Raw genomic sequence first — 12611 nt, 5'->3', positions numbered from 1 at the left:
CATACACACCTGGTAGGATCCTGATACACTTTGAATTCCCATACATAAATGGCAAGAACCTGATACACTGTGAAACCCATTGCACATCTGGCAGGATCCTGATACACTATGAAACCCCATACACACCTGGCAGGATCATGATGCTCTGTGAAACACCATAACCACCTGGCAGGATCCTGACACACTTTGAATACCCATACATACATGGCAGGAACCTGATACACTGTGAAATCCATTGCACATCTGGCAGGATCCTGATACACTGTGAAACCCCATACACACCTGGCAGGATGATGATGCTCTGTGAAACACCATACACACCTGGCAGGATCCTGATTCATGTGAAACCCCAAACACACCTGGTAGGAACCAGATAAATTGTGAAACCTCATACACACCAGGCAGGATCTTGTTACACTGTGAAATCCCACGCAAACCTGAATTGATCCAGATACACTGTGACACCGCATACATAGGTAAGAAACCCGGGAAGTGGGTCAGCAGATCCCAGCCGGGGGGATGGTCAATAGGTTGTTGTTTGGAGCAGTGTGAGAACAGTGAGGAGGGTTATTATGGGATCCAGTTCTAAAGGGCGTGGGTGAGATCACGAACGTGACCCAGATGGAAAGATGGATATCGTTCTCCCAGTGCTCGTCCTGGATCAGACAAAAATTTGAATGAGTCGCACAGCCCTTAAAGGAGCCGTGCCCCCAAAAATGACAGGAACATTGTTTGGCTCATGGTCCAAGAACACCTTGCTGACAAAAAGCTCATTCTCATGTTGGATTCCATCCATGCCCTCACCCCTTCCAACTGAACTTGACAGTTTGAACGCTGTGAGATCTTGTAACATTGGAGGGTGAGCTCTGACTGTTCTCTGATAGCAGTAGTGTTCGCTCTGTGAGCTCTGGAGCTTGGTTTTCACAATGACCGTATCAAATACATATTGTCAAAGATGTTGATTACTCAGGCAGGATCTAATTACACATTCCAGACTAATTGATGGGTGAGTCTTGTACTCCAGGTTGGACCAATCAGAAAAATGGTCTTGTCCTCCATTGGTCCAATCAGAAATTTGGTTTTGCAAATGGACACATCCTAATTTTAAACCTGAGTTCAATAGATGTTGGATAGCGAACAATATTAATGGGTAAGGAACAAAGGAGATTTGATGGAGATAAGGTACAAATAACCAATTATCTCATTGAACGGCGGAACATGATCAAGGTTCTGAATCGCCAGCTCCTGTTAAAAAATGATGTTAAAGCGATGGATAGAATCTTATAATCGAAGGCGACCATTCAACCAATCGTTCCTGTGCTGGCTAATAGGAAGAGCTAGACAATTACTTCCACTCCCCTGCTATTTCTCCACATGCATGCAATGAAGGAACTAATACAATTCTGCCATTTACTATGTTTGTACCGACAGTGCCAGAACCAAAATCGGGGTAGCGACCCTGGAAACTGTGGCGCAGGGATAACAGAGCATGTCCGTGAAAGCTATCATATTACCACAGCTTTGAAATTCTACTAAGCTACATATTGACAAATGGCCAAGTCTCTAATGACACGTTTTCAACATTCCATGTGAATTCTGATAACGGGAAGAATCCATCCCTAAATATTGGGGGTAAGTCATAGAGTCATAGAGTTTTACAGTGCAGAAAGAGGCCCCTCGGCCCATCGTGTCTGCGCTGTCCATCAATCCCTGTCCAGTCTAATCCCATTTTCCAGCATTTGGTCCATAGCCTTGTATGCAATGGCATTTCAAGTGCCCATCCAAATGCTTCTTGAATGTTGTGAGGGTTCCTGCCTCTACCACCCTTTCAGGCAGTGAGTTCCAGCTTCCAACCACCCTCTGGGTGAAAAAGTTCCTCCTCAAATCCCCTCTAAATCTCCTGCCCCTTGCCCTGAATCTTTGCCCCCTTGTCATTGACCCCCATACTAAGGGGAAAAGTTCCTCTTTATCTACCCTATCTATGCCCCTCATCATTTTGTACACCTCAGTCAGGTCCCCCCTCTGCCTCCTTTGCTCCAAGGAAAACAACCCCAGCCTGTTTAGTCTTTCTTCATAGCTGAGGCGTTCCATCCCAGGTAACATCCTGGTGAATCTTCTCTGCACCCTCTCCAAAGCAATCACATCCTTCCTATAGTGAGGCGACCAGAACTGCACACAGTACTCCAGCTGTGGCCTCACCAGCGTTTTGTACAGCTCCATCATAACCTCCCTGCTCTTATATTCTATGCCTCTGCTAATGAAGGCAAGTATCCCATATGCCTTTTTAACCACCTTATCTACCTGTTCCGCTGCCTTCAGGGATCTATGTACATGTACACCAAGATCCCTCTGACCCTCTGTACTTCCTAGGGTCCTACCACTCATTGTGTATTCCCTTGCCTTATTTGTCCGTCCAAAATGCATCACCTCGCACTTTTCCGGGTTAAATTACATTTGCCACTTTTCCGCCCATCTGACCAACCCGTTAATATCGTCCTGTAGCCTGAGGCTTTCCTCCTCGCAATTGACCACCCCACCAATTTTCGTGTCATCCGCGAACTTACTGATCATACCCTTTACATTCTCATCCAAATCATTAATGTAGATCACAAACAGCAAGGGACCCAGCACCGATCCCTGAGGTGCCCCACTGGACACCGGCTTCCAGTCACAAAAGCAACCTTCGACCATCACCCTCTGCCTCCTGCCACTCAGCCAGTTTAGGATCCAACACGCCATGGCCCCCTGGATCCCATGGGCTCTTACCTTCTTGACCAGTCTCCTATGCGGGACTTTGTCAAAAGCTTTACTGAAGTCCATGTAAACCACATCCACAGCATTTCCCTCATCCACACACCTAGTCACCCCCTCAAAAAATTCAATCAGATTTGTCAGACATGATTTACCCTTGACAAAGCCATGCTGACGATCCCCGATTAATCCTTGCCTCTCCAAGTGGAGACTAATTTTGTCCCTCAGAATTTTTTCCAATAATTTCCCTACCACAGATGTTAGGCTCACTGGCCTGTAATTCCCTGGTTTATCCCTGCTACCCTTCTTGAATAATGGTACTACGTTAACTGTTCTCCAGTCCTCTGGTACATCAACTGTGGCCAGAGAGGTTCTGAAAATTTGTGTCAGAGCCCCTGCAATCTCCTCCTTTGCCTCACACAACAGCCTGGGATACATCTCGTCCGGGCCTGGGGATTTATCCACTTTTTGGCCTGCTAAAACCGCTAGTACCTCCTCCCTCTCGATGCAAATATGTTCAAGTATGTCACAGTCCCCTTGCCCGACTTCTATGTCTACATCGTCTTTCTCCATAGTGAACACAGAGGCAAAAATTCATTTAAAACCCCACCTACTTCATCTGGCTCTACACACAGCTTGCCACTTTGGTCCCTAATGGGCCCTACCCTTTCCCTGGTTATCCTCTTGCCCTTAATATACTTATAAAACATCTTAGGATTTTCCTTTATTTTGCTCGCCAGTGTTATTTCATGGCCCCTCCTCGCCCTCCTAATTTCCTTTTTAAGTATGCCCCTGCACCTTTTATACTCCTCTTGGGCTTCCTCCGTCTTTTGTCTTTTGTAACTGCCAAAAGCCCCCCTTTTTTTCCTAATGCATTTTTGTATATCCCTTGTCATCCAAGGTTCCCTTTGCTTGTTGGTCCCACCCTTGACCTTTATAGGAACATGTTGGTGTTGTACTCTCTCTATTTCCCTTCTGAAAGCCTCCCACTGTTTTCATGTGGATTTTCCTATAAGTAGCTGCTCCCAGTCCACTTTGGCCAGATCCTGCCTTATCTTATTAAAATAGGCCTTCCCCCAATTTAGAACCCTTATTTCCAGGCCATCTTTGTCTTTTTCCATGAGCACCTTAAATCTCTCCGAATTATGGTCACTATCGCCAAAATGCTCTCCTACAGACGCTTCCACCACCTGCCCGGCTACATTCCCTAGAATTAGGTCCAGTACCGCCCCCTCTCTTGTAGGACTTTCTACATGTTGGCTCAAAAAGCTCTCCTGGATGCACTTTAAGAATTCTGCACCCTCTAAGCCTTTCACACTCTGACTATCCTAATTTATATTGGGGAAGTTGAAATCCCCCACTATTATTACCCTATTATTTTCACACTTTTCTGAGATTTGCCTACATATCTGTTCCTCTATCTTTTGGCGCTAGTTTAAAATGGATAATATGCAATATCGAAAGATTTATCTCCGAGCCACTGTCGCCCATTAAGCGTTATCGGGACAAGCAAAAATTACCCCAAGTGTGTGCTGGCATTGTTCACTCCCTATTAGTAGGCCACACTCAAGAGGGTACATCGTCAAATCCAATTCCTGTTGGAGCAAATGACTAGCGGAAACCTGGGAAGAAGTTTCGAGTGGATATCGGCTCATGCTGCAGACAGGTTTAGGCTGGATATGTTCACAATCCAGCTTGCTAACCCTTTTGGTAATTCATTTAGATGTTAAATGGTTTATCTTTCATATTTAGCCACTTGCTTGATCTTCGCACTAAGGGAAATTAAATGCATAGAAATGTGTCCAGTGGTGGATACTGTTTTGGCCACCGCTGTAGACGACCCCTGCAACATTCCTGTCAATAAAGGCAAGAGATTACTTATATTAGTTGAAAAATTACGTTCGGTTAAATCACAGCAGGATTCCGGTTAAGTGAGGAATGTCAAGAGGAAGCATCGCTGCCGATGGGGAGATAGGAGGGAATGCAAAAACAACGTGACTTAGAAGGAGGAAGTGAAGCATGGAATTTCAAAAAGAAAATAAGATGAAGTGGGCAGAAATCTGCAGGTGGCAGAGTAAGGAAGTTAAGTGAATTATGAATGAAGATGGCAATGATCCGCTGGTATTTGGGCTGAAAAGACAAACGCAATAATGCGTAGGGTGGTTTATTGCAGAACAGCTGCGTCATGAAAAATGTGCTGGAGCAGAAATGGAGTGACTGAATAACCATGCCAGTGGTAGAGGCCTAATGTGGTCTCCAATTGCAAAGGATGTTACTCTTTTTAATTCTGTTTCAGGCTATAACTAACAATGAGACATTTCAATAATTACCAGGCATGGCAAAGTAATTTAAATCTGATTCATATCTGCAACATTAATTTTTCATTTTAGCATATTTATCTACAACGTACTTTAAAGTTCTTCTTCAGCTTCCAACCATTAGGAGTCAACATATTCCCCTGCCACTCAATAACTCTAATCCCGTTAGTTTATGTTATACTTGATTACTCTGTTGACAGGATCGGCGTTGTTTGCTTTGATAGCATGTGAAACAAGGTTATTGATTCATAAGTAGTAGGGATATCGAATAAACATGGTTTAGCCATCTGAACAGTTCGTTAAAATGCTGGTAAAGACGCGGATTTAAAATAATAGTTTATTTAGTCACAAAATAACAATGTACAATTAAACCACGAATGATTGCTAATTGTACGTGAAGAAACAGTTCTAAAAATAAATTAATTAGAATTAGTGCATCTTTAGTTGGGAATCACGAGCAAGCGCTTATCTCTAAAAGTACATCCTACTGTTGTAGGAATATAACTTGGGGAAATGTAGCTTCTGTCTCTAAGCAGACCAAATTTGTAGCAGAATCAAACAGCTGCAGCAGTGAATTGTTTCGGTTTCAATTATAACAGGAAAATCCAAACGAGTCAGAAACCAAAAGCAGAACTAAATGGCGCTATCCGAATAATATTGGCTCGAATATATTACAGATTGTTTATTGTTGTGTGAGAATAATGCTAACATTTGAACTAATAAATGCATAGTCAGCTCAACCACAGTTCGCGTTTTTCCCTGATAAACCTCTAGGCGACACCTTATAAACCCGTTATTTAGGCAAAGTGTAAAAATGCACAAGATTGCGATTACCTGGCAAAGAATATCAGTGAAGACAGCAGAGGATATTAAAAAGTAAACTGAACAATGTGGTACGCAAAAAATAAATGGAAGTTAATGCGTCTGCAGCTTTTAAATTGGTTTAGATTTTCTGGACTGTAACTGAATACTTAAATAACAACAACTCAAAATTTGTTCTATAATTTACAGTGATTGTAGATACTTCAATAATGAACGAACGATGCAGAATTCCCTTCGCATGTATAGTCATTGCTGGAATGCTACTGGGAGAATTAGGATTCGGTGGGACCTGTTCTTTGAAAACGCAGATATATCATCGCAGAAATGATGACGCACCGCTGGGTAAGGAAAACAATACGGGCTCCTCTCCATGCATTAATGATGCAGGAAAACCAAATAGTGAAGCATAGAGTTAAATTCCCGATGGAGAAAGAGGTACATGTCTCACACTTTGTTATTCACTCCCTAAACGCCTCCGCCTCTACACCGTGGTTAATCCTTTAAGCCTCTGCATAAAACCCACTTATTTGACTGCAGATTATGGCCCAGAAATTTGGCTCGGGGGCTTCCCACGGGTGCAAGCCTCCGACCTGCACTTACCTAGCTTGCTGGCCGTTGAGCTGTGGGCCCGTGTGGAATTCCGATCATGGGCATCCTCCAACTGCTGGTGCGCAGTGCTTGCGTATCCCAGGGGTGCAGTTAATTTGATGCGTCCCTGGGATCAATTGGGCCATGGAGAGCCAATGGGAGCAGGGAATGCTTCATTCATAAGTTTGACAGGAATAAATACTATAAGCACCAAAACATCACTAAAACTTCAAATAATTTTTTAAAAAATCAAATTTTCAAAATAGCTATAAATTACATGAAATAACTATTTTCAACAAATTTGAAATTTTTGAAAAAACTTAATTACATCTTCTAACGGGGCTAAAAATAAACTTACCTTTCTTTAAAGTATTTAGAAATAATAATCCTGTGGAAAAAATGTTTTAAATTTAATTAATTCACCACGTACATTGTTAAAAGTAGGCCTTGCGCCTGCTTTTTAAAAGTGTAACTGTTGGAGACTTACCCTCCCGGAGAAACTTGCAAAAAAATTGTAAATTCGTTGCGCACGCGCTGCCTTTCCAGTGCACGTGTTACACCTCGAACCCCTTCTTTCAGGGGAACGGAAGTGCCGGTTTTCCGCGCATGCGCAGTGCATGCATGAAACCGGCACTTTCGTTGGGCCAACGCGTGAGTACCCCGTGCATACTCACGCATTGGGACCCAAATTTCAATGTAAGTCTTCCTGAACCCTTACAATCACTTTCTTCGGCCAGGATGTTCGGGTAAATTTAATTGTGGAACTTTATTAGCTACGGTCATGCCTAATCTAAATTATTTGTATCTGTGCTTCATAAATACAGGAATACAGTACAAAAGCAAATAAGTTATAATGATATTTTATTAAACACTGCATCGACCTCAACTGGATTTCTGTGTCCAATTCTGGGACCGCACATTAGGAAGAACGTGAAGGCCTTAGAGAGAGAGCAGAAAAGATTTACAAGAATTGTCCCAGGGATGAGGGACTTTGTTTTAGTGGATTGACTGGAGAAGCTGGTGGTGTTCTACTAGGAGCAGAGAAGGTTGAGAACAGATTAACTTGCAGAAATATGCTAGCTACCGTTATGTCTAAGCTAAAGTATTTGTCTTGGTGTGATTATATTCTAATGATAATGTAAACTATTTTCCCAAAGTTTTGTTTCCTGTACTCGATGTATTGATATCCGTAAAGCTTAGCGTGACTGCCTGTGGGCTTCACATTATTTCCATTTCTCAGTTCCTGTTTCACAATTTAGTCTTCCTTTAAATAAAGAAGGAAAATGGAAGCACAAATGAAGTTGCATTTAGTGTTTCATACTATTATCTCTGTATATTATTTATTAGCTGTTCAGGCAAACATGGGAAAGTCACGACTATGTAAAATTGCTCACCAGCATCTGCTGATTCCAAGGATTTAAATCAAGCCTGGAGTCTTAGATCACCGTCAGCAACAACTATAGGTGATTTTTCTGGATATTCACGTCCATTTGAATATTTGCTGGTTCTTTGTCCATGCTTTTGTGAGATTTCGACTCGATTCCTCAAACGACCTTTGGGCCTAGCCCATCATAAACTCCAGCATGTCCACAGCTCTATTACTTCAATTCAAATTCACCCTGATTCCCGTAAACCACTTGGTCACTGATTTACATTCACTTCTTATCCCAAATTGATCATGTGTGACATGGTCCTACTAATCTTCAACTTAATATACGGCCCCACCTACCTTATTCCTACAGTTTACTTAACATCCCATCTGATGCACACCTCTACCTGGCTGTGGTCTCTGCTGTATCGGTTCTTCCGCTCCGCACTCCAGGCAAAGATGTCAATCCCACTGACTCCGTTCCTACGGACACCCCTCCTTCTCCTTCTTAATTACTTGAACCAGCCTCCTAATTTGGCAAGGACTGTGTCGTTCCACCTAACTATACGAAAAAGGGACAGCATTAATTTTAATTCCTCTTCTGTGAGTCACCACTGGTGTAATCATTGCGTGAAAGGTTGTAATAAACGCTGTTGCTATATCAGTTGGTCCAGAGTATTAATTGTTTTATGGCGGGCGCAGTATTTTAATCTGTTCTCATTTATGCTTTGACGTTAAATTCAGATGCTAACACGTTACTGATGATGCAGAGCTACACGGATATCGAGCTGCGGAGAATTATCCAGTGCAACCGTCAGATTCTAGAACATTCAATTAAAGAATACGTGGAGGATGTTAGTCAGAGGCTATTTAATGTAAAAGTGTTTACTGAAACAGATCATGAGGTATGCAACAAATATGGCGGAATCTCATAGCGTTAAATGAGTCATGAATCAAAGTTAGTTTCACTGAATGCCGTGCAAGGGATCGATATAAGCAGTTCTCAATGGTGCCTCTGCAATTGAGTCCGATGCCAATGTAAGCAACATCACAACTGCTCCTCTGAGATATATCTCTGTTAAGATAATTTGTTCCTTAATCTTCAATTAATGCATTAAATAATGAGAGAACAGAGTCTCATGGTTTGACTATGTTTGTGCCATGGCAGCATCCGTGGCCCAACTCTCGTTAAGTGCTTCTTCAATGGCCATCCCTCACGAGGTCAGAATTGAGGCAAGTCACTCATGATTGCACAGTGTAAAGCTCCATTCGCATTTCCTCCAAAAATGAAGCAGTCCATCCCGATATGAAGCTAGACCTGGACAACATCCAGGTTTGGCCAGATGATTGACAGGTAATATATGCGGAACTCAAGTTCCAGGCAATGACCATCTCCACCAAGAGAGAGTCACGTCATCTCTCCCTGATATTTACCCGGCGAATCGGCCATCAACAAAATCCTGGAGGACAGGCCTCAAACCAGCTCTGTGAATTCACTGTGAAATGTGCGGCTTTTAAGGAAATTCTAGTGACCGCATTTCTGCAGGGGATGGATTTGCTGCAGTTTCTGAAAGCGGACATAGAGAGCGTCCTTTCAATTAATCATTTACCCAAATTACAGGATTGCACGGTCCAACGCAGACTAATCGAAATTAATATTTTATGAGACACCACTAGCAGCATTACCATCATAGGTCCTCAGAATAGCCCCGCTGGAATACCTGGAGACAGATGAAACGTGTAATAGCGACATACTTCAAATATCACATGACGAAATTAACTGACATTTATAAGCTAATCTGCCGGAATGAAAGGTCGTGAGTTTCCGTCCATTCTCTATCAAAGGAACCCTGTTTCTCAAGTGAAACATCTGATTGGTTTTAGCCAATGCCTGTGGCTCGGATCTCTAGAAATTTTTAGAGAAATTATCTAAATCGTTGCTTCGATTCCACTGCTCCTTTGCACTTCACAGCATGACTGCCTCTCTCTGCCTTTATAACACCTTCCCTGCAACAATTTTACATCGAAATAAACACTTTCTGAATTTCTAACCTCACAGAATCTGCATTATCTCACGTATCACCAAGGACTCGCAACATTCATGCAGTCTATGGGATATGCAACCGATTGCCTTGATTCCAGGCCAGCTCATGTGAAGCCCATTCTTTGGCTCACTGCTGAGTATACTGGCCTCTCCTCAGTCATCATCCTCTGACGTCAAGACTGCCATAATGACCCATTCGATAAAAACAATCTCTGAACTCATCTTTAATATCCACCTGCTCGCTTTTCCGAATATCTACGACAATTACCAAACCCATGCATACACAATGCAATGTGAATATAGCTGGTTATTTGAAGGCACAGATTGTGTTGGGATATGCTATAAATTATGATGTACATATATTAACAGCTTATCTGGCTTAGGAAAGGACAGGATTAGGGGAAAGAATGTATTATTAAAAGACAAATTTGCAGCACGGGAACTCATGACTGATATAAACAATGCTCCACCAAATTAATCCATATGATTGGCGTTTCAGAATAATAAAGGAGTATTTTAATGCATTGAATAGTGGGAAAAGGGTAGAAGAAGATTAATAAAGAAAAAATGAGAAACTGCAGCAATAACAGTAACATGATTATTGGCGACTTTAAATATCCAAAGGTTAAAAGTAACATAAGTGTTGGAGAAACGGCATGTCATTCGTTGCCAGTCCGATACGTTGTTTAGATTTGTGTGGTTTTCGGAAAACAAGACAGGAATGAGTATTGGATCCATTTCTAGAAACGGGGAGGGAATAGTAGATGATCTAGTGGTAATCTAACATCCAGGAAAGTATGATATCATTAGGATTCATATGAATCGTAAAAGATAACGGGACAATGAAAGTAATATTCATTTTACAGGAGTAAAACAAATTTTAACGCAAGTAAAATACAGCCCAAATATATTGGCACGTTAACGAGCACAAAATGCAGCTGAGAAGCAATAAGAATCTGCCAAATAGGAAAAGAGTGCCATAGAAGATATAGAAATGAGACCAGAATAAAAGAGGTGCTGTACAAACTAGAAACTTGGACGAGCATAGAAAATGACCGAAACATGAGATTTTAAAATACATATAGGGTATTAGGGCTGATAAAGTAAAACAAATGAAGGAAAAATAGAGAATATAAAATAGAAGCAAAATCATTCAAAATGTATGAAACGAATGAGTGGCAGCTGTCAAAATTAGAGCCAATTATCATGTTGCATAATCTCCTCAAAAACAGTTTATCAAATACAGAGCTGTTTAGAGATATAAACTACAAGTTTCATAAAGAGCATGGAGAACCGACTGATAAGCTTTTGCTACTGTTTCGATGAATGAAGGTGATACTTGGATTGAATGAAAGGCTCACTGAAGTAAATTGACTGATAATCTGATGCGGCATAAAGTGGGCCACCGATTGTCTATCAGCCCCTTTCTTGCTACTGGCCAGCAAAAAAATCACACACATTTTTATATTTTTCAATTTCTGCAATTTGAGTTTGTGAAACCACTTTGTGAGCTTAAGAAAAAGTACTGTAACTGACAATCAATAATGCTTGATTTTGGTCTCTGTGCCCATCCAATTCTGGACATATGCTCCGTTCCGATTTTCTTTGCCTCACCCTTGATAGCGGTGCCTTCAGATACCTCGGCCCTAAGCTCCGAAATTCCTTAGCTGATCATCTCCTTTAAGAAGAACCTTAAATCATAACTCTTAACTAAGCTTCTGGTCACCCGATTGTGAGATTTTCTATTCATTCATCTCATAATGAGAGGGAGAAATATAAAAGACGCTTATTATCTGATTATTGTGTTACTTGGCTCAATATGATTGCAATTTTTTTTTAGAAAATAAGATCTCTTGTTGAAAAGCAGAGAAGCAACAACGCTTCCAGACATATTTTCGCTACCGTGCTGGAAAAGGGAGTTCGGGGAGAAAGAACAATCTGGAACATAATTCTTCAACTGCAGAACACCAACCCCCAGTTGAAAGCGATACTTTCAAAGATACAGAACAGAGATACATGCTTAGAAAATAATCTGGAAGGTATGTGGTGTCCAATTATAACTTGCAAACGATCGCGTTTACTGTTAGAGTAATAAAGTTCTTTATTTATGGCGAGGTCCTAATTTTAAATTTGGCTTTGAGGATGAAATTCTCCATGGGTGGGTAAACAAAACAGGCGGATTCGCAATTGCCGACCGCCATAAAATGCGCCCTGTATTCAATTCTATTCAAGGGTATTCTGATGCAGTGCACAATAGGTGACCAATGCAATACCGCCTGTAGTATAGCTTCACCGAAAACGGGCGGTGTCGCATCTGAAAAGAGAAATTTAAGAGCGGACGTGAAAAAGGAAATAAGAGGGGCAAAGAGAGAGGATTAGAATAGACTGGCAGCTAACATCAAAGGGAATCCAAAAGTCTTCTAAAGGCATATACATAATAAACAGGTAGTAAGAGAAGGGGTGGGGCCGACTAGGGACCAAAAAGAGATGTACACATGGAGGCAGAGGGCATGGCTGAAGTAATGAATTAGTACTTTGCATCTGACTTTAACAAGGAAGAAGATGCTGTAAAGGTCATGACTAACTTATGTACCTGCCCTGCTGGTAGATACTGGATGGGATTAAAATGGATAAAGCGGGGGTACTATAAATTGTGGCTGACCGGATGGTATGAATCCTAGGAGGCTGAGGGAGTTAAGGGTGAAGATTGAGGAGGTAC

General features: G+C 41.7%; 1 protein-coding gene across 1 annotated transcript in view; it reads left to right on the top strand.

Moving 5' to 3' along the window:
* Positions 1–4358: 4358 nt before the first annotated feature.
* The window catches only part of LOC147092433 (uncharacterized), a 43103-nt gene continuing 34850 nt past the window's right edge, over positions 4359–12611 (top strand). The window contains exons 1-4 of the mRNA XM_085975594.1: positions 4359–4461; positions 6081–6233; positions 8593–8753; positions 11733–11931. Of these exons, the coding sequence (XP_085831720.1) occupies positions 4359–4461; positions 6081–6233; positions 8593–8753; positions 11733–11931 (616 nt within the window). The remainder of the gene's footprint in view (positions 4462–6080; positions 6234–8592; positions 8754–11732; positions 11932–12611) is intronic.

This window comes from Somniosus microcephalus, unplaced genomic scaffold, assembly GCF_052327205.1.
Source record: "Somniosus microcephalus isolate GS21.2 unplaced genomic scaffold, FLI_Smic_1.0 unresolved_chr2, whole genome shotgun sequence".
Lineage (NCBI taxonomy): Eukaryota > Metazoa > Chordata > Chondrichthyes > Squaliformes > Somniosidae > Somniosus > Somniosus microcephalus.
This window is presented reverse-complemented; position numbering and strand designations above follow the sequence as displayed.